Consider the following 21,963-nt stretch of genomic DNA (forward strand, 5'->3'; position numbering starts at 1 on the left):
TACAAGTTTTAAGCTTATTTGTTCTAGTTTTGTGAAAATTACTATTGATATTTTGTTAGAGATTACACTGAATCTGTTTTCGCTTTGGGTAGTATGGTCATTTTAACAATATTTATTCTTCCAATCCATAGTTTGTCTTTTCATTTGTTTTTGTTATCTTCAATTTCTTTCATCAGTATTTTATAGTTTTCAGAGTACAAGTCTTTAACCTCCTTGGTTAAGTTAATTCCTTGGTATTTTATTTTGGTGCAATTGTAAATGGATTTGTTTTCTTAGTTTCTTTTTCTGCTACATCATTTTTAGTGTATAGAAATGCAACAGATTTCTATATATTTATTTTGTATCCTGTAGCAAATATTTATTTTTAAATCCTTATTGACAAACATGATTTTCTATTTTCTCTTTTTAAAATACTGATAGTATTTAAGAAAGCTATGCATATTATTTAGATACATTATGGTCTCCACCATAGCTGTTGTAAATGTTGTGTTGATTTAATAAATATGCCAGAATTGATATATCAAGAAACATAGGATTTTTTTTACTTGATTTTATTTTGCTAAAGATGTTTGATTGGCTATTTGGTATTTATAATTGTTACCCAACAAGTACTTAAGGACACCCAAGACTAGGGTCATATATGCCTATTCAGAGTTCACTTTTAAAGCTGATTTATTGATATTGGAAAGTGATAAGTAACAAAACTGAATTTAATTTATCTGCTGTAAAAAAACAGACCAGGAACTAATCCCAAAATGACTCTGGACACAAATGTTTTTTATTGGTAAGAGTCGCTTCTTTAGAGTGAATTTTCTTTAAGAATAGTCCTTAAATATCCTTTTCTTTACTTTCAGCCCACCATAATCTGTTACATATATCAAATATGAGTCACAGCATAATAAATAGGAACAACTTCAATTACATTTTTTCCCAAAATAAGCTATGTTAGGCAATTATTTTTTTAATTAGAGTGAGGTTTTTTTGTTTTGTTTTGTTTTGTTTTTTTGTTGTTGTTTTTTTTGCCAGAATGGAATAGTAATCACTTACTCCGGTATTTCTTGAGAAGTTGAATAGCTATATCTTTATTTCAAATTAACCTTTAAAAAAATATATTCTGTTTTGTGATATCCATGGGACTATTATTCTTAGAAATGACAATTGGCCCCACACTTCTAACATAAACTACTTATTATCTAAAAGTCCCTTAGGGGCAGCCCCGGTGACCCAGCGATTTAGGGACGCCTTCAGCCCAGGGTGTGATCCTGGAGATCCAGGATCGAGTCCCACATTGGGCTCCCTGCATGGAGCCTGCTTCTCCTTCTGCTTATGTCTCTGCCTCTCACTCTCTCTGTGTCTGTCATGAATAAATGAATAAAATCTTTAAAAAAAATTAAATTAAAAAATAAAAAGTAATAAAAGTCCCTTGGGATGCCTAGGTGGCTCAGTGGTTAAGCCTCTGCCTTTGGCTCAGGGCATCATCCTGAGGTCCTGGGATCGAGTCCTACTCGGGCTTCCTGAATGGAGCCTGCTTCTCCCTTTGCCTATGTCTCTGCCTCTCTCTCTCTCTCTGTGTGTCTCTCATGAATAAATAAATAGAATCCTTTTTAAAGTCCCTTAAGTTGTCATAAAAACAGTTTTGGGAATTACATTATGAAATTATTTTGCTTTTATATTTGTATATGAGCCCCAGCCAAAGCAAAGGGCCTGCTTTGATTTAAAGGATTTTTAGAATCACTCATGTGTATACTATCCAAGAAAGAACTTTGAGTTTGTTTGTAGTATATGTCCTGTATATCTTCTGCCATTTTATTTTTTAAGAATTATTTATTTATTTATTATTATTTATTTATTTATTTATTTAAAATAATAATTTAAAATCAATTTGCCAACATATAGTATAACACCCAGTGCTCATCGATGCCAACAAGTGCTAAAAAGACATTTTAAAGGGGGATCCTGCCCCAGTACCAGTACCATGAGTGCACTTGCACTCAGATCTTGGTTTCTAATATAATTCTCCAATAAGAGAAGCCATGCTTCTTGGAGAAACAGCTGGCTCTAACACCAAGGCAGGAAATATAGAAGATCAGCCTGGAACATGTTAAAGTACCAGAAGTTAAGGAAGTGCTTTAAAAAAAAATAGCCATTTGACGTGTGTGTGTGTTACCTTTACGTGGGAGCCAACTGAAAGAGCTCCTGGTGCCTAAAGCTAGAAAAAATAAGCAACAAAATAAAGTAGTATTGGACTGTAACCAAGAGTATAAAATAAATATTCATGAGTCTGTATTGATATAAATAATTGATTAAGTAAGTTAACTAGTGGAAGAGAAGAGACAGATCTCCAAAGCAGAATTCAAAGTAACTATATAGATGCTCTGCCCTCAAGGCAGGAGAACATAACTGCACCCTTCATGGTGTGGGCTACTCATAGTGACTTCCCTCTGAATGGTTCAGTACAGGAAGGTAGGAGAAATCTGACCTACACTATTTTAGCCAGGTGATCAAGGTCGATATAAGCAGTCAGAAATCTTGTCTGTAGTTTGTATCTTTGATCCAGTTTGATGGAAAATAGCATTTTATCTAGGTGGTCTCCCCCCCAACCTATAACCTAAATCTTATAATGAGAAAAACAACAGACAAATTCTAAAAACAGTGCATCCTACTAAATACCTGACTTAGTACTACTCAAAACTGTCAGAGTGATCAAAAGCTAGGAAAATTGAGAAACTACCATGAGAAACTAAAGAGACATGATGGCTAAATGCAGTGTGACATCCTAAATGGGCTCTTGGAACAAGAAAAAGATATTAGGTAAATACCATAGTAGAAATCTGAGTAAAAAAAAAAAAAAAAAAAAAATCTGAGTAAAGTATGGACATTATTTAATAATAATTTATCAGTATTGGTTCATTAATTATAACAAATGTACCATATTATGTAAGATGTTAATAATGGGGGAGGGGTGCCTGGGTGGCTCAGTGGGTTAAGTGCATTCTGCTCAGGTCATGGTCTCAGGGTCCTGAAATCGAGCCCTGTGTCAGACTTCCTGGTCAGCAGGGAGCCTGCTTCTCCCTCTCCCCTCCCATTCCTGCCACTTGTGCTCTTGTGCTCTCTCTCTCTCATAAATAAATAAATAAATAAATAAATAAATAAAATCTTTTAATAAACTAGGGGTGGGGGTATTAGTTATACTCTGTGCTGTCTTTTCAATTGTTCTATGCAACTGTTGTAAAAAAGGTCTGTTAAAAAGAGAGAGAGAGAGAGAGAGAGAGGCACCTGAATGGCTTAATCAGTTAAGTGTTTGACTTGATTTCAGCTCAGATCATGATCTCAGGGTCTTGGGATCGAGCCCTGCTTCAGGTTCCATGCTTGTGGGGAGTCTGCTTGAGATTCTGTCTCTTTCCTTCTGCTCCTTCCCCCATTCACATTCTCTCTCTCTGTCTCTCTCAAATAAATCTTTTTTTTTTTTTTAAGATTTTATGTATTTATTCGTGAGAGACACAGAGAGAGGCAGGAGCCTGATTTAGACAGACTTTCTGAAAACTGGACTATATTGTTAAAGCCCTTCCTAAAGCTGCCTCTGCCCTACTATACTTGGTGTTATGCACTGAGTCTGCTTTGAGAGGCATTGTATTGCTATGACAACTCATGAGAGGACACATGGTGGAGAGATTTTTTTGTTTATAAAAACAGGGCATGGGGTTTAAAGGATTAAAGAAAGTTGCTCTAGACAATGGCATGTCCTCCTTTCTCAGTTTCAGTCATTATTTGCCTTCCCAGTGTCCTTTTTTGCATCACTGTATCTTCTCCATATCATTAGACAAATTGTTTCCTTTTTTTGTAATCTGTAGTTTGAAAACAATAAGAGTTTGTTTTCAGGAAAAGATAATTATACTATTAACTAAGTATTGATTCTTCTTAAAACTATACGTACCCACAGGGGATTCTCATTTATGCTCTATATTCACATGAGGAAACTAAGAGGTGAAAACTTCCATCCATTCTCATATGCTGCTCAAAATGAGGTCTGTTGGATCACATGCTCTGAATCCCACTGCCCTTTTTGGATAACTGTAGGGCACATTCTGCCTTAGAGGTATAGCTACAATGGCTACAGTCTCTTTCCATCTGTTCTTGTAATGCAGCTGTTCCAAAACTTTTTTTTTGAATCTCAGAACTCCTTAATACTCCGAAAAATTCAATCTTTAGTGATCTCTTGCTGTGGTTGAAATATATAAAGAAAATCCAACCTCATACAACTATGTAGTTGGAAAAGAGAAGAGTATTTTAATAACTTTTCCAGATAATTGTGTATATTCTTTTTTGATTCTACACCAAAATGGGACAAGTGGTAATTTCTTAAAGGTTACTTAGAAAGTAGAACCTAAACCAGATTCTAAAATTCTTTATACTCTTACTTCAAAATCCACTGGTCTGTCTTGAAACTTTGAATAATTTTACCCATGTATAATTTTGTAATATTATGTATCAGTCATTTGGATATTATGAGTTCACTGAGTTATGTAGATTTTCCAAATAGTGACACATTCATTATCCAATATATATTTTTAAAAACCCACATTAGTTCATTTTACCACCAATCTCATTAGAATGTATTATATAAGTTTTAGGAAGCAATTGAAATCATGGTGGCAGAGAGAAGTTCTCTAAAATTCTAATTTTTGCTGGAAAATCTGTTTTTTCCACAAATACTGTGAGCTACATCCTTGAAGTATCATGTTCACTTCATGCATTTTCAGTGAAATATCTGCTAGATACATAATTCTTCATAATCATAGTTTGGTAGTCATTTTTTTCTTAAGTAAAAATAGTATTCTAAGAAAAAGTAGCTAGTTCAGCTTGCAACTCAGTAAGCACATTTCCTTGACACAGGCATTATATGTAAGTATGCAGCAAGTATTTTCTGCATATTTCCCAGTTCATCACACAGTATATTAAAAAGTCATGTATTCAGGGGTCCCTATTTAATGAATTAATAATTGTTAATGTTTCATTAAGCATTGTCTTAAGTGAAACTGGCCTTTAAAAAAAAAAGCAACAACAACTATATTTGGTGGTGAAGAACACAATGACTACTAGTAATTTGGTGCCACTGCCTTGATTCAAGCTAAGATGCCAGATGTTTTACCCATCATTGCTTTTGCACCATCAGTGCAGATGTAAGACCTGGAAAATAAACAAAGTCATCTAAAAATTATTTTGACTGTCTGAATCCTCTGAAAGGATTTTGAAAACTCCACGAAGTTCTTAGACTGTTTGGGAACTGCTATTCAAATGTATCCTTTAAAAAATATCTAAAGTTTTATATACTCCATATTTTAAAGAAAACTCCTAATGAAATAATAATTTTGCATATCTAAGAATGTTATTTAAGGTGAAAGTACTGTGTTGAATTGTAGTAAAATATAGAAAAGAAAGACCTTCAGTATCTGCTACTATTAACACATACGTATTTTCCTTTAAAATACAATTTAAAAACTAAAATTACTACTTATATACAGTAAATTCAAACAATGCTAGAAGGTATATATATATATAAAATGTCTCCCTTCCTGAATACCTCCATACCTCTCCCTAAAATTAAATATTTCTCATATATACTTCCAGTAAAAACATACATATTTTTTACACTTTTTATTTTATAAAAGTATAATGAACAGTATCCAAGAATACTGTTAGAATAATTTTATTTTTACTTAGAGAAGAAAGCATCTTTTTTTAAATTAAAATTCATTTAATTAACATAGCATATTATTAGTTTCAGGGGACAAAGCATATTTTAATAATAGTTTTGGTCATTTTTTTTTTTCATTTAGGGAAAACATTTAAGTGAATAAGTCTCAAAGAGCTTTTGTTTCCTCTTGTCATGGAAAGTTTTAACTTTTGAAAGAGCAAGAATCAATCTCCAGCTAACTCTAGAAATTATTAACTTTAGTTAACCAGTACCAACAAAAGATTGATGTGAACCACTTAAGATGTCAAAATAGAGGGATGCCTGGGTGACTCAGGGGTTAAGTGTCTGCCTTCGGCTTAGAGTGTGATCCCTGGATCCGGGATCGAGTCCTGCGTTGGGCTCCCTGCGGGGAACCTGCTTCTCCCTCTGCCTATGTCTCTGCCTCTCTCTCTCTCTGTATCTCTCATGAATAATTAAATAAATGTTTAAAAAACATATATATGTGTGTGTGTGTGTGTGTGTGTGTATCAAAATATAAATATTTTAAATGCAATGGCTAAAGATCCAAATTTGGAAATAGAAAGATCAGTGTGTATCAATATTAGTGATCAAGAGAAAGGGTAGAAGGAAAAGAATGAGAGAGGTGGGTAAAGATCAGGTCTTAGAGGACATGGAAAGGAATTTGGATTGTACCCTAAGTGTAATGGAAACCAATGGAGAATGTGCAGGGGTGATACCTGAATTACATCTTTAAGTGATCACTCTGGCTACTGTGTGGAAGATGGACTTTAGGATGTGAAGAGGACAGATGGGGTGGGAGGGGGTCAATAGTTGAAGTAACATGATAGTAGAATAGGATTATTGATATTAGTCGAAATGGTGCTGCTCAGATTCAGGGGATTCTTTGGAGGTAAGTTGTCAGAGTTTTGTTTCAAGTGGATGTAGGATATGAGGAAAGAGGGGGAATCAATGCTAGACTATGAGTTGGGTAACTGAGATGGGGTGGATTTACAAATCATTTCACTAAGGGGTTCTAACAACCAAAGACCAGGGTATTAGGTGGATCTTAAGGGTGAATATTGAAATTGTCAAGAGTGATAGTGGGTCTAAGAGTGGAAATGAGGTGGTGATCCAGGTATTGGAGTTACTGGTTCGTGAAGGAAAATGTGACTGAGGGCAGCCTGGGTGGCTCAGCGGTTTAGTGCCACCTTTGGCCTAGGGCTTGATCCTGAAGACCCGGGATCGAGTCCCACGTCGGGCTCCCTGCATGGAGCCTGCTTCACCCTCTACCTGTGTCTCTACCTCTGTCTCTCTCATGAATAAATAAATAAAATCTTAAAAACTTTTCAGGGGCACCTGTGTGACTCAGTGGTTGAGCCTCTGCCTTTGGCTCGGGTCATGATCCTAGAGTCCTGGGATCTAGTCCCACATCAGTCTCCCCACAGGGAGCCTACTTCTCCTTCTGCCTATATCTGCCTCTTTCTATGTCTCTCATGAATAAATAAATAAAATCTATATAAATAAATAACCAACCAACCAGACATGCAAGCAAAGTAGAACAAGGTAAAACAGCAGACCAACTGATCATGAAGGAAATCTTTAGGAAACAAATCTTTAAGAAAACTAATGGCTATATTTTGAGGAATTTGAGAAAATATATCTGTAGTGCCAAAAACAGAACAAGAAAGCATTTGCAAATTTAAAATTTGATTAGAAAAAAAAAAAATAAAAAAAAATAAAATTTGATTAGGAAAACTTATAAGTTAAGAGGGGTTGAAAATAATATTGGAATAAAGATTAATGAGAAAAGACCTACATCTAGACAGAAGCTGATACAGTTTTACTACTGTCAAGTCAAATAATAATCTGAAAGACCTCAGAAATAACAATAGAGTTTATGTATAAGGAATAAGAGTTACATTGTCAGGGTACCTGATTGGCTCAGTTGGTAGAGCATGTGACTCTTAATCTCAGGGTTGTGAGTTCAAGCCCCACGTTGGGTATGGAGCCTATTTTTTAAAATAAATAAATAAATCATGTAAATAGAAAACCTGAGTTAAAAAAAAAAAAAAGAATCACAGTGCTATCAGAGTTCTTCTCATCACTGTCACTGGACCAAAGCCTTAAGTGCACAGTAGGAAAATTATTTTGAACTGACAAATTATTGATCAAGAATGTGAATGTAAAAATTAAAAACATTTTTAAACAGCAAGAACTGAAAGTTACTTCTCACACAGCATATTTGATATGATATCAAACAAAATAAGGCAGAAGACTAAGAGAAAAACGTGAGTCGAATGAAATGATGGCTTTACCCAGGAGTTGATTTAAGGACAGTATTAAGATCATAACTACACGGAAGGCTGTTCTGTGGTCAGTCAGATGTGGCCTCAGAAGAGACACAGAAAAGGCTCAAGGAACAAAGTTCATTATAAATCGCAGGTCTCAAGGAGTTACTGCATGCCATGCAGGATCACAGAAGCAGCACCAGGTTTTGGTCAAGTGGCAAAAGACGGAAGCAAGAGCAAAATCTAGGCCAGAATCTTCAGTGGGGTTTCCACAGGAAAGTCAAGGCAGGGCAGAGCAAGCAATTTAGGTCTGGCTAGTTTGAGTCATTTCCATGGGTTTGGGGCTCTGCCTGTGGTCTCTACTTAGTACTGGGCCTGGCTTAGCTAACTATATGCCTCCTGGGTTGCTTGGGCTGATGGAGGAGGTGTGTCTCAGAATTGGTCGGTTTGCATATCCAAGGCCTGCTCCTGGCTGAGCCCTTTGCTGGCTCCTAGAATTGACTAGCCAGGAAGTCTCTCCTCAGGCAGAAAGCTTTTTCTAAGATGTTGAAACATCATAATATACAGAAAATTGAAAAACATAAAAAATACAGAGGCTTAAGAGATAACTGGCCTGCCTGAAGCAGTAAGTGAGGGCCCCTTGAAGTGTATCTCTGAGAAGAAGATGAGTTCCTTAGGGTACATCAAGCATACAATTGAGAAGCAGAATAATTTTTCAAGATGTGTTATAAGCTTGTTATCTGTGGTACACATATACACACAAATCCAAGAATTCCAAGCATAGAAATTGCAAGAAAATACAAAAGTTCAACAAGGAAATATGAGTCCTAGGAATTAAATGTGTCAGTTGATTGCTATTATGAAAGTTTCAGGATACAGAGTAGAGAGAATAGCATGATGAATTCCTATATACCCATCACTAGATTCAATAGTTATAAAAAATATGCCATATTCATTTCATCTTTCCCTCCCTTTTTTCTGACTTGGCATAGAAGCATTTACAAGCAAACTATAAACTAATTTTTACCCATGCATCCTTCAATTTCAATCTCTAAAAGAAAATAAAGACATTTACTTTATAAATAATGCGATTAAGAAACCTACAAAATTAATTTCTTGGTATAATCTAACATTTCAGTTCATGATCAGGTTTCTCCACTTGTCTCAAGAACCTGTTTTTGTAGTGGATATGTTCAAGTTGATCCAGACAAGATCCTTGTGTGTGTGTGTGTGTGTGTGTGTGTGTGTTTCTCATGCCACCTGACCTATCGAAGAGTTCCCCTGTAGAATAGCCCACATTTAGGATTTGACTGTTTAATTTCTGGAGGTTGTCATTTAACTTGTTCCTCTATCTTTCTGTATTTCCAGTATTTTGAAGCCAGTTGTTGAAGTTTGATTGGGTTCAGGTTTTATATTTTTTGGCAAGACCTAATAGGTAATGATGTGTGAAATAGTTGATTTTCAGTATTTTATGGGGTTCATGGAAAAGTTCATTTTATTTTAAAAATAGAAATATTTTCCTCTGATAATCATGGCATTGGACAAGGAAATCCTATCATACTATCTGTTTTTCAGTGAACAACATGCATGGAGCCATGTTAAGGTAAACTGCTGTTTACTGGTTTTCCACTTTTAAAATCAAAATATAAAAAAATAAAATAAAATAAAAATAAAGGGATCCCTGGGTGGCGCAGCGGTTTGGCGCCTGCCTTTGGCCCAGGGCGCAATCCTGGAGACCCAGGATCGAATCCCACATCGGGCTCCTGGTGCATGGAGCCTGCTTCTCCCTCTGCCTATGTCTCTGCCTCTCTCTCTCTCTCTCTCTCTCTCTGTGACTATCATAAATAAAAATTTTTAAAAAAATAAATAAATAAAAATAAAAATAAAATCAAAATATAGTAAGAGGGGATCCCTGGGTGGCTCAGCAGTTTGGCGCCTGCCTTCAGCCCAGGGTGCAATCCTGGAGTCCTGGGATCGAGTCCCGCATCGGGCTCCTGGCATGGAGCCTGCTTATCCCTCTGCCTGTGTCTCTGCCTCTCTCTCTCTATGTCTATCATAAATAAATTTGTTAAAAATCTTAAAAAAAAATTTATATATATATTGAGATAAGATTTCATGCGTTTAGGCAACAGAATGTAGTTACTCAGTTTGTCAACATAAATTAGGAGAAGTTGGGTAGGGAAAGTAGGAAAGGCACCTGCATCCTTATCTACAAATGAGGGGATTAAGAGATATGGAATAAAAATAATAAGTTTAAATATATTTAAGATTACAAAGGAAACAGATTATAGTTTTAGAATAATACAATTATTAGAAATATGGAAGAAAGTGTTAGTATAAATGACCTTTAATCTACATCTCTCATATAAGAGGATTAATAGATAAAATCTAAAAATGTTTTTACTGCTTTTGTTAAATTAATCATTTTTATTTAAATTCTCATAGAGGTAATCAACAGAGAAACTTAGGAACAGACTTTTAAGGTGGTTGTGTCTGGAGAGTGGAATGGGGGTGGGAGGAGTGAAAGGGATTATTACTTTTTACCGTACATTTTTCTAGACTCTGTTGTGGCTGTTTAACCATGCACATTAATTAAGGAAAATAATACCTTTTTTCTCCTTAGTCTTAATTTTGACCCTAAAATGTAGTTTTATCAAGTAAAGTCTACTTTAATGTGACTTTAGTTTTCAAATGTGTGATGACAACAGGTCAGATATATGAAAGAATTAAGCATACATCAGAAAAAGTCTTTGTACTTGGTAGTTGTAGATCTAGAGCCCAATAGTAGTGAATTCTGGCTTGCTGAAAGAAATGTTATCAAAGTCCTATGCACTTAAAGGATTTGAAATGCTTGCCTTTTCAGTTGTTGCCATTTGTTTCCTGATTTGGGGCCTCTCTGTCATGTGCAGAGCCAGTGTCTTTAAAATTTTAGTATATTTAGTTTTTAAATTTCAGTGTAATGACAGCATGCCACAAAGTAACAAACTGCCTCAAGAAAATGATCCTGAAAAGAAATGAGAGCTCCAAAAATAACTTCTGTGGTCAACTAAAGAAAAGCTAGGGATAATAAACTTTAGGAGGGTGATAGATACTTCACAGAGAAGTTTCACTAATTGCTTTAAACTATGAATGGTTAGTATCTCCCTATCCAGAAACTGATCCACTATATATAATGAATATAGACAACTGAAGAATTTCCAGAAATTTCAGAAGGTTGCTTTTCAAAAAAAAAAAAAAGAAGAAGAAGAAGAAGGTTGCTTTTCCTGAGCAGGAGAAATCCCACATTTCATTGGAAGATCAGATTTCATAACTCACCATACTTGAAAGAATGCAGAATTTGAAGAGTGCTTTAGGCAAGAGATGGAGGGTCAAAATAATCTCTCTGGACATAATCCTAGTTGAAAAGAGAAAGATGTATGAAAGCTTTGAAACAATGCCATGGAAAAATGTTACCTGGCAACCATTTATTTACTTCATGCTTATTAGTTTTAGCATGATGTATTCAGATTTAAATTACAGATGTCTTTAACCTAAGTTTGTTAATTGCACAAAACTCTTCCCTCAGAACTTATTTTAATGTAATGAAATCTCTGGTAATGAGCCCTGAAGTTTCTTTAGTCTCAGGAGATACTGAGTTTAGCTCTTCTGTTGAACTCCTTTGTTTACTTTTTCATCTCAGATTACTAATTTTCATTCATTATAAAATCTGGTAGAAGAATATATTATGTATATTTATATAATTCATGTATTCTAAGAATTATTTACTTTTCAGTGACAATGATTATAGAATCTAGTTATTAAAATGAGCAGCGGATATGAAATCAGACTGAATCATAATCTTGGCTCTAATCCTAGATTATAAAACAGTGGACAAATCATTTAATTTCTCTGGGCCTATTACCTCATTTATGAATAAAGGAGTCAGATTCAACCCTTTAATCCATGATTCTGTTTCACAATCAAAATCGTTAAGGTATATATGTAATGGAAGATTTTATGAAGAGTATGTACAAACTTATTATCCTCAGCTCTTGCCATGTTCCTTAAACTAATGAAGTGGAAAACATGAGATGATTTTTCCTTTTGCCTAAATTTATAAACTGACAGAATTTATAAATCTGGCTCAACTTTTCCTGGGAGGAAAAAGAAAAACTCCATATTAGATCTAATAGATACTAAACCAAAATGATATATAATTTAATTTTTTAAAGTATTGAATTCACAAAGGAAATCCAGAGAGTTTTTTCCAGTAATTATTGCTACTAAATAATGTACTCCAAAACAGTGGCTTAAAACAATAATAATAGTTTAGTTAGCTGATGAACCTGCATTTGGGTAGCTTTCTTCTGCTCCACACAACATCAGCTGAAATAGCCCAAAGATTGGGGCTGATTAAGCATTTTCTCCGTTCTCCCCTTTATAACAAAACACCTCAAAAGAGTAATTGTCTTCTGCTATTTTCCCTTTTTAAGATTATTTTTAAAAATGCTTCACTTTGAAATAATTTCAAATATAGAGAAAATCTGTCAGAAGGGAGAAGATTCCTGTATCCCCTCAGCCAGATTCCCCAGTTACTAACATTATTGAATTTGTTTCATTGTCATTACTCCTTCCTCTCCCTCTCCCTACACACACACACCCCTAAACATGCATGACCATTCATTCTTTATCGAACCTTTAGAAATAAAGCTTTATACATGATATCCCGTCACACCTAAATGTTCCAGTCTATATTTTCCAATGAGAACATTCTCCTATGTAACTGACATGCACTTTCCAAACAAGGAAGCCAGCATTGTTAAAACACTGCCACCCAATCCACAAACCTCACTCATATTTCACCATCTCAGCAGTATGTCTTATGATATATTTTCTGATCCAGGCTCCTATCGACAATATGTGATTCATTTAGTTGTCATATCTGTTCAGACTCATTCAATTTGAAATAGTACTGTGGTCTTTTCCCTTGATAGTTTTATTGAGTACAGACTTGACATTATGTAGGATGACCCTAAACCTTGATTGACTTGATGGTGACTGATAACCATACTTAAGTCACACATTCTTGGCAACAGCACCCTGAAATGAAGTTAAGAATTACACGAAGTGATACAAAACATCAACCTGTTGATCACTGGTCATGTTAACCTTGATATCCTGGTCACCTTGGCATCTGCCAGATTTTCTACAGTAAAGTCACCATTAGTCCTTTTGTAATTGGTTAGTATTTTGTAGAGAGTTTTCCAAGAGTATGTTCCTCATCTAACCTCCACCCACCAGCTTTGGCATCCATTGACAACTCCCATATGAATCAAACACCTGTGTGATAGTTGCCAAGTGGTGATTTTCTATTTCATTTGTTCCTTCTACATTTTTCAGTTGGACACTCTACTAAAAGGAGGAGCTTTTCCTTCATTTATTTATTTATTGATAACATAAAGAATCATTAATAACCATTTTATTTATAAGAAGTAATCCATTATTTACCATTATTTATTTTGAGGTTAAAATGGTCTATTTGGCCACTGGGAGCCCCTTCTGGTTGCTTCCTGTGTTTTTTTTTTTTTTTATAACTCCCATCATTCACTGAGTATTTTCTTTCTTTTAAGCATAGAAAGTATCCCAGAGTCACGTTGTATTTTCCCTGGCCCAGCTCTGGAATCAGTCTTTTCTCCAGATAGCTCTGGTTCCTCTTAGCAAAGGATAGGTATTTAGAAAAAAATATCTGAGCCCTTGATGTGCTTAATGCTATGGGAGTGTCATCACCTCTAGGGCCCCTCAGTCAAAAAAGCTAGGAAAATACATATGTTAGAAGGAAGTTAATTTTAATATATTGGAGCTTTGATTGCAAGGCATTAACTAACAGCATTGCATGCTATTACAATCAGTGAGAAAAAATTAACTTTTATTTTCTTTCTTCCTCCTCCTCTAGGTATGTGTAATCCTCGAAACTATAGTGACACACCTCCAACCTCAAAGAGCACGGTGGAAGAACTTCATGAGCCAATCCCTTCTCTCTTCCGAGCACTCACAGAAGGAGACACTCAGTTGAACTGGAACATTGTTTCCTTCCCTGTTGCGGAAGAACTCTCACATCATGAGAATCTGGTTTCATTTTTAGAAACGGTGAACCAGCCACACCATCAAAATGTGTCTGTTCCTAGCAATAATGTTCACGCACCTTATTCCAGTGACAAAGGTAATTCCCCACAGTTGACTTTCTGTCTTGCCCCCTCGTTTTCTATGTGGTCTGTGAAACCTTTATTTATCTTTTAGAGCAGTTTTTGGTTTTGAGTTTGTCTTCTCTTGAATTATGGACTTTAATAACCCTAATCCCTAAGTAGATAAGGAGGCATGTCAAGCATATTGTCACCACTCCATAGCCTCAGTGATAGAGATTGTGTTGAAAGATAGATAACTTGGTTCTAATTTTGATGTTTGTATTAGGCTTTAATGTTCTTTCTGTAAGATAGCAACAGAGCTGCTTGCTTAATATAGTATTGCTCACTGTCAGATAACATTCAGAGTGTCCTAGGCAGTCACATTTTTGTAAAAGCATTGGTACTACAAATGATGCCACGCTCATCAGCTAAATTTCTTTATGAGCCAGTTGGTATCTAATTTCCAGGTATAAACTAACTCTAGTACTCTTGGTCAGAAGGGGAACTAAATGGAAGAATGGCTTATATAACTTTGAGAAGCATATTGAAGAATACTTATTAGTGGGGATAGATCATTCCTTAATTTTGGAATGTACAGGGCATATATAACTTCTATAAAGTCTTTGAGGGGATCCCTGGGTGGCGCAGCGGTTTAGCGCCTGCCTTTGGCCCAGGGCACGGTCCTGGAGACCCGGGATCGAGTCCCATGTCGGGCTCCCGGTGCATGGAGCCTGCTTCTCCCTCTGCCTATGTCTCTGCCTCTCTCTCTCTGTGTGACTATCATAAATAAATAAAAACAATTTTTTAAAAAGTCTTTGTTATTTTCAAATAAAAGACTCCACAATTTTACTGTGTTAAAATAAGGTAATTATGAAAATTTCAGTTATTTCTTAAAATATGAGGTGAATTATACATAAATAGTATAATTTGTACTCTTTTTACTTGGCTTTTTGTCATGCCCTCTATTACAGTCCTGCCAATCTGAAATAGTATGAACTTTGGACATTAGTAGTAAAAGCAAAATAGCATTTGTTAATGATCTCAGAGTAAGAATTCTTACTGTTTTTAGCTAAACTGCTTTATTTTTTTGTTTAAGATTTTATCTATTCATGCGAGACACAGAGAAAGAGGCAGAGGGAGAAGCAGACTCCATGCAGGGAGCCCGATGTGGGACTCGATCCCGAGACTCCAGGATCATGCCCTGAGCTAAAGGCAGACGCTCAACCACTAAGCCACCCAGCCGTCCCTTAGCTAAACTACTTTAAAAGACAAATTCTAGATATTGGAAAACATCAGAAATATATGAAATATGCCTCATTCAGATATTTTGCTACCATTTTCCCCATTAAAATATAACCTACACAATAGATATTAAATAATAATTCATAAATTTTATTCAAATATTTTTAACTTAATGAAATAATTACCAGGCAGCCAAGTTTCCTGGAAACACCAACTATCTTTCAAGAGTTAAAATATTTCCTTTTTTGACACCTTCTCTAGGTATCCCTGCTCCCAGTTAGAGTAAACTACTTACTCCTATTCTTTCTCCTCATATTGGTGTTTCGATTTGTTGTGTGTTTTTAATTTATGGGTCTACCATTTTCTACTTAGTTCCTTGGATCCTCTGATTACTCTTTGAGTCCATAATGGCTCTTCCATAGTAGGTGTTTAATAAATACCTGTTGAATAATTAAATGAGAAAAAGTTGATAGATACTAATCACCTGAGATTCAAAGCTACCCTATTCTGCCCACCACCAATCCCTAGTCTGCCTGGTGTTGTGCTGTACTGGCCTCCCTGTTTTCTGTCTTGACCTGGTACCCAGTGGTGGTTCTGCTATCTCCTGATGCTAACCATTCACTGCAGTCAGACTTGCCTCCATTCCATTCCCCATGTACACTACACTGGTCTCCTTGTGACTTTCCTTATTTTGTTACTGATAATTTTGCTGTCAATTCTTCTTCCTAATACAGCTTTTTCCATGAAGCCTTTCCTTACTATACAGACCTCTGGTGATATATCAGTTCCATATATGGCTCCGTAAAATAACAGATTTTAATCATACCCCCTCTATTAATGGTTTTTATTGTCTTGTATTTATTTCATGTACCTTATTGTCCTAGCTAGGTCATCATAGGGCATTAACCACCAGGAGCACTAAAAATTGAAACAGTCAAAAATAATTGTGTGGGAAAACAAGACTAGGAAATTGCTACTGATAATAGTAATTTTTATTTATTTATTTTTAATATTTTTTAAAGATTTTATTTATTTATTCATAAGAGACACAGAGAGAGTCAGAGACATAGGCAGAGGGAGAAGCAAGGCTCCCTGTGGAACCCACTCATGGAGTTCAGTCTCACAACCCAGAGATCATGAGCTGAAACAAAGTCAAGAGTTGTCCACTCAACCAACTGAGCCACCCAGGTGACCCAAGAACAATATTTTTCAGACATCTTTTAGCTAGAGAATTCTCTCATCTAAGGAAATCTTATCAGAAATGCCCAAACTAAGATTTTTTTTTCATTTATTTATTCATGAGAGACACAGAGAGAGAGGCAGAGACATAGTCAGAGGGAGAAGCAGGCTCCCTGTGGGGGCGCAATGTGGGACTCAATCCCAGGACCCTGGGTTCACGACCTGAGCTGAAGACAGGCACTCAACCACTGAGCCACCCAGATGCCCAGAAATGCCCAATTTATTTTTTTTCTTTTCTTTTCTTTTTTATTTTTTTTTTAATTTTTTTAAAATATTTTTTTTTCAATTTTTATTTATTTATGATAGTCATAGAGAGAGAGAGAGAGAGGCAGAGACATAGGCCGAGGGAGAAGCAGGCTCCATGCACCGGGAGCCCGACGTGGGATTCGATCCCGGGTCTCCAGGATCGCGCCCTGGGCCAAAGGCAGGCGCCAAACCGCTGCGCCACCCAGGGATCCCTCTTTTCTTTTTTTAAGATTTCATTTATGTATTAGAGACAGAGAGAGAAACAGAGACACAGGCAGACGGAGAAGCAGGCTCCATGCAGGGAGCCCGACGCGGGACCCGATCCCGGGTCTCCAGGATCACACCCTGGGCTGAAGGTGGCGCTAAACCGCTGCACCACCTGGGCTGCCCAAGAAATGCCCAATATAAAAAGCACAGCTCTGAAGCACAGCAAATGTTAAGCCCAGTAATTTCAACTTTGAGATCAAAGTCCAGAATCTGATAAAGTGACTAAGGAAGCCCCTTCACCTTCTTAAAGCAGGAGTGGGGACTCTGACCTCCTTCTCAATATAATTAACAGATATGATCTTTTTTCCTACAACTCATCCACTGTCCTGTGCAGACTAGCAGTAAGAGAACTAAGAATAACTATTTTTTTAATTTTTTTATTTATTTATGATAGTCACAGAGAGAGAGAGAGGCAGAGACATAGGCAGAGGGAGAAGCAGGCTCCATGCACCGGGAGCCCGATGTGGGATTCGATCCCGGATCTCCAGGATCGCGCCCTGGGCCAAAGGCAGGCGCCAAACCGCTGCACCACCCAGGGATCCCAAGAATAACTATTAATATCAGCCAGGTATTAAAGCATTTCCTACTTTTCCTCTTTCTTGCTCTGAGCTCTTAATTTTTTATTTTTCAGAACATATGTGTACTGTGGTTTATTTTGATGACTGCATGTCCATACATCAGTGTAAAATATCCTGTGAGTCCATGGGAGCATCCAAATATCGCTGGTTCCATAACGCCTGCTGTGAGTGCATTGGTCCAGAGTGCATCGACTATGGTAGTAAAACTGTCAAATGTATGAATTGCATGTTTTAAAGAAGGAGAAGAATGTAAACCAATTTAGTCAACAAGAAAGATATAAAAGCTATTTGGTGAGGTCTACTGGTTGCACTAGAATGCCGGCAGGTTAAGAAGATGAAAGAATTTGGACTGAGTTAAAGTGTGACAAATTCAGTAATGTGGTAAATCATAAGTAAAACTACTCTAGTTGATTTTTTAGCCCACTGGCAATAAACCCCCTCCTCTATATACATTTACAACTTGGCCATATGAGAAGCAAGCACACAGAGAATTCCTTGAAAGATCTGAGAGTCCTGACATAAAGCCTGGTGTCATTTTTTTTCTAGCATTCCAAAGTCTTTGATTTTGAAAATGTTAGAGCACATTAACATAAGTTATAATTTCTTCATTTACTACTACTGGGACACTGTCATTCACTGTGCCTTGTCTCGTTTATCTCTTCTATAAATAGAGTAGATATTCAAATATATCACCCTGAGAATCCACATAAAAATCACTGTTAAAAGCTTAATTTCAAACCTTGTAAAACTTTGTTAGTTTTAGAAAGTAAATGCTTACTACATTTTACAATTTAAAACTTTTACGTAGTAGAATCTATCCTATAATACACATGCTGTCAGAACTTTGGGCAAAGTTTCTCCATCTCTTACATCCCTCTGCCCAAAGTGCTTTTGTAGGTAGGTAGTGATGAAGAATTTTGAACAAGAATTTCAAGGCACACCTATGACACTGCATTAAATATTCTGCTAGGATAAATAGAGAGTTAAGGCATTTCTCTAACTTAAGGTACCAGTTTAACGAGCACTAGGAAGGGGAAATGCCTGCCAAGTCAGACTCCACTTAAAGCACCAGAGAAACAGCTTGTCTCATTGTACAGAGATGGTGAGGTGAAAAGGAAAAGCTGTAATCTTGGGTAGAATGAATGAGCCTCTCAGCCTTAGCATGGGCAGAGCCATGTTCCCCAATAATGAGTGATAGGAGGGAATAAAGAAGGAACTTACAGGTGTGAGCAGGGAAGGTTGAAAATGCTGGTAATTCTTATTGGAAACAAACTTAAAACTATTTACATTAATTATTTTGTTATATTGTAATCCTTCCTTTAGGTTTCTATCTGGATCGAATGTTCTTATTAAACAAGTATAATCATACAGTGAGAGGTTAAGATTATGAAATGAAAGAGAAATCTGTTCAAGGCAATGTTAATTTCAAATACACAATAGACTATTTTGTTTTATATGTTCCAGTAATGAGAAGCTTAAATACTATGTGCCCTTCATTGTAATAAAACCTGTCTTCAAGCATGAATCTAAAACATAAATATTTATAACACAGAGACTCTTTACAAAATTATTGATTTCTTCAGTACATTATGAATTACACGTAACTTGTAGGAATACCTTTTTATATGTCTAAGTATTTTAGTACATAAAAATAGATAATGCTCTTAGACACTTTGTATTCATTATATGAACAGTAGTAGTTAGTTACAAGATCATATGTAATATCATGATTAACCATCATAAAATCTGAAGCCTTAACACTTTTTCTTGTTCTTTTTGGACAACTCTAATGAATACTCAAGGTACTTTAGCCTTTTCAGAAACTTTTGGCCTTTTAAAAAAAGCTAAAATTTAGCTCTTGTATGTATTTTTTTAATAGCAAAACATTGGAATATCTGTTTCTTACTTTTATCTAGAATGCCTCTGTTTAAAAGTGCCTTGAAAACATTTTAGCTCCCCTTCTTCATTAATGCCTGTAAAGCTAAAGGTTTTCTTAAAGCCTTTTAAACTTAAAAGAGAGAGAGTTTTAAAAGAATCTGCATCCAGCAGCTTTATTTCCACTTTGCTATTCTTCAAAATAATTTCATACTTATGAACAGAGAAATCCTTTTGTGTTTATTGACAGCATGCTTAATGTTGCCTTAAAAATGCCAACAAACATTTCTTAACCACATTTATCATCTTGATTAGGCTTCCATTCTTAAATTTTTAAGTGTAATATCTCTTCTGCCCCTATACTGGAAGGGTAATTTCTTGAACCATATTGTATTTTAACTAATTTTCCTTACAACTTTTTCTCCCAATGGAAATTAATCCTAAGTGTAATGGTAAATTTTATATTCAGTTTTGCTTAGTTTTTGTGGTTTATAATCGGGTTGAAAGAGTTCACCTAGAAGATTCCATTTCCAGTTTATAATGTATTTCAGGTTTTGAATAACAATATTTCCAAATTAAAATGTAAGTGTATTTTCCCCCACTAAAATGTAGAACTTGTATTACCATTCTAAAAGTATAGTTCACTTCCATATTGAAACTTTTTTAAAATTCTTTTTAAAAAAATCAAAAATTATTGTTAACTTTTTTATAACTAGATTTAAAAAAAATAAACCTCAATCAGCAGCTATTATAAAAGCCATATATAAAAGGTTCTTTCCTAGAGTAAGACATGTCTTTGCTAGGTAGATTTTTGGTCCTTTCCTACCCCATAGCACCTAATTATTGGAGAAATTGTACTCAAAATAATGGCACCAAATCAAACGATAATTCAAACAAAATAAGTTTTTGTTTACATAGAATGCTATAAAATGATTTCATTTAGAAAAACTATTTCTAAAGATTCAGAAAACAAAATTGGTAAGATATTAGAATTTTTGAACAATTATTTATAAAGCAGAGTAGCATCAAAATAGGGAAAAGAAACTAAGACTTCTGAAAAATTAGGTAAATATAAATAAGCCACATATTTAAAGTTTGTTTTTGTGATACTTCTTTGAAGATTTTTAAAAATCTATTCTACATTCCCCAGAGTTTATGTTAATTGTGTTTCAAATGATCTACAACATACAGAATTATGTATTTTTTCTTTGGTTGTCCCTATAAGCAAAAGAATATTTTAATAAAAAATTAAAATGAGTGTGTCATGCTTTTTTTTTAACTTCAGCATAGAAGAAACACCAGAATAAGTTTGAGATTTCTGTCTAGTGAAGTTATAGTTTAAACGAAGCATGTCCCCTTGTCTCTGGATGTCCCTACAGATTGTGTTGAAGCAAATGCTCTTTAACAGTATGCTTTCTGCCTTTTCATGTGCTTTATTCCAATACCGGGGAGATTTTGAAATGAAATACTTAACATTCTCCTTGTTCCTCAAGCCTCAGGAGAACTATCTGATGATGATTGGAAGAAGTTACAGGAAGGTCAAGGTAGGAAAATCACTCCTCACGCTCCCACAGTAATAATTCTCACAGGGTTGTGTTATTAGATTCGAGAGTCCATAGGCTATCCTCTATGGTAGAATCCGTGTTATTTCACAGAATCTACATTCTGAAAGCCTAGTGGACAGGAGGATCTAGAGAAGGAAAAATTCAAGAGGACAGGTTGCCAGCCCAAGTGACTTAACCGAATGAGAGATCTAAGAAATTTGGGGGGTAGAATTCATTTCCAGAAGGACTGTACATTTGATGAAGAAAGTTGTTGCTTTGCTGAAAGTGTCCAGCGGCAGTGAGCCATGTGGCACTAAGAGGCAGAGGGTCAGTCTGGAGGTGCAGAGTTGGGATGGAGCATCCCAACTGGGAAAATCAGAAGGCAGGCAGGCTGTGGTATGGCTGGCTCCACCCAGCAGCCCACACTGGCGGGTTTTAAGTTCCTTAAGCCAGCAGACACTCCGTTAGCTTATAGGTGTTAGGAGTTATGATTCTTAGGCCTCTTAGATATTTCCTAACCAATTAAAAATTCATTTTACATCTTCTTAGTTTGAAGTCTGTGCTTGAAGGATGGAGTCAGCAACAACCCCAAGGTCCAGCTTTTGAGGTGAGAATTCTCAGTGCAAAAGCAAAGAGAAAAGATTTCTGCCCTCCCAGAGTGGTGCTGGGACCCAGAAAGAAGCCTGGAAAAGTGCAAAACCCTCATCTGTCACTGACAGAAATGTCCTCATTTGATTGAAGTTAGCCACTGAATTTAGACACAGTCAGTCACCACTGAAATTCCTCTGTGACAAAAATGATAGCATTGTCAGCCCTCCTAATGCACAT

At 35.8% G+C, this 21,963-nt stretch overlaps 1 protein-coding gene across 2 annotated transcripts in view; it reads left to right on the top strand.

Moving 5' to 3' along the window:
- The window catches only part of TWSG1 (twisted gastrulation BMP signaling modulator 1), a 65,040-nt gene extending 44,192 nt beyond the window's left edge, over nt 1-20,848 (top strand). For both annotated transcript variants that reach the window (XM_035718743.2, XM_025429513.3), the window contains exons 4-5: nt 13,916-14,182; nt 17,770-20,848. In XM_035718743.2, the coding sequence (XP_035574636.1) occupies nt 13,916-14,182; nt 17,770-17,951 (449 nt within the window). In that variant the 3' untranslated portion in view covers nt 17,952-20,848. The remainder of the gene's footprint in view (nt 1-13,915; nt 14,183-17,769) is intronic.
- The last annotated feature ends 1,115 nt before the right edge of the window (nt 20,849-21,963 follow it).

The sequence above is a fragment of the Canis lupus genome, chromosome 7 (assembly GCF_003254725.2).
Source record: "Canis lupus dingo isolate Sandy chromosome 7, ASM325472v2, whole genome shotgun sequence".
Lineage (NCBI taxonomy): Eukaryota > Metazoa > Chordata > Mammalia > Carnivora > Canidae > Canis > Canis lupus.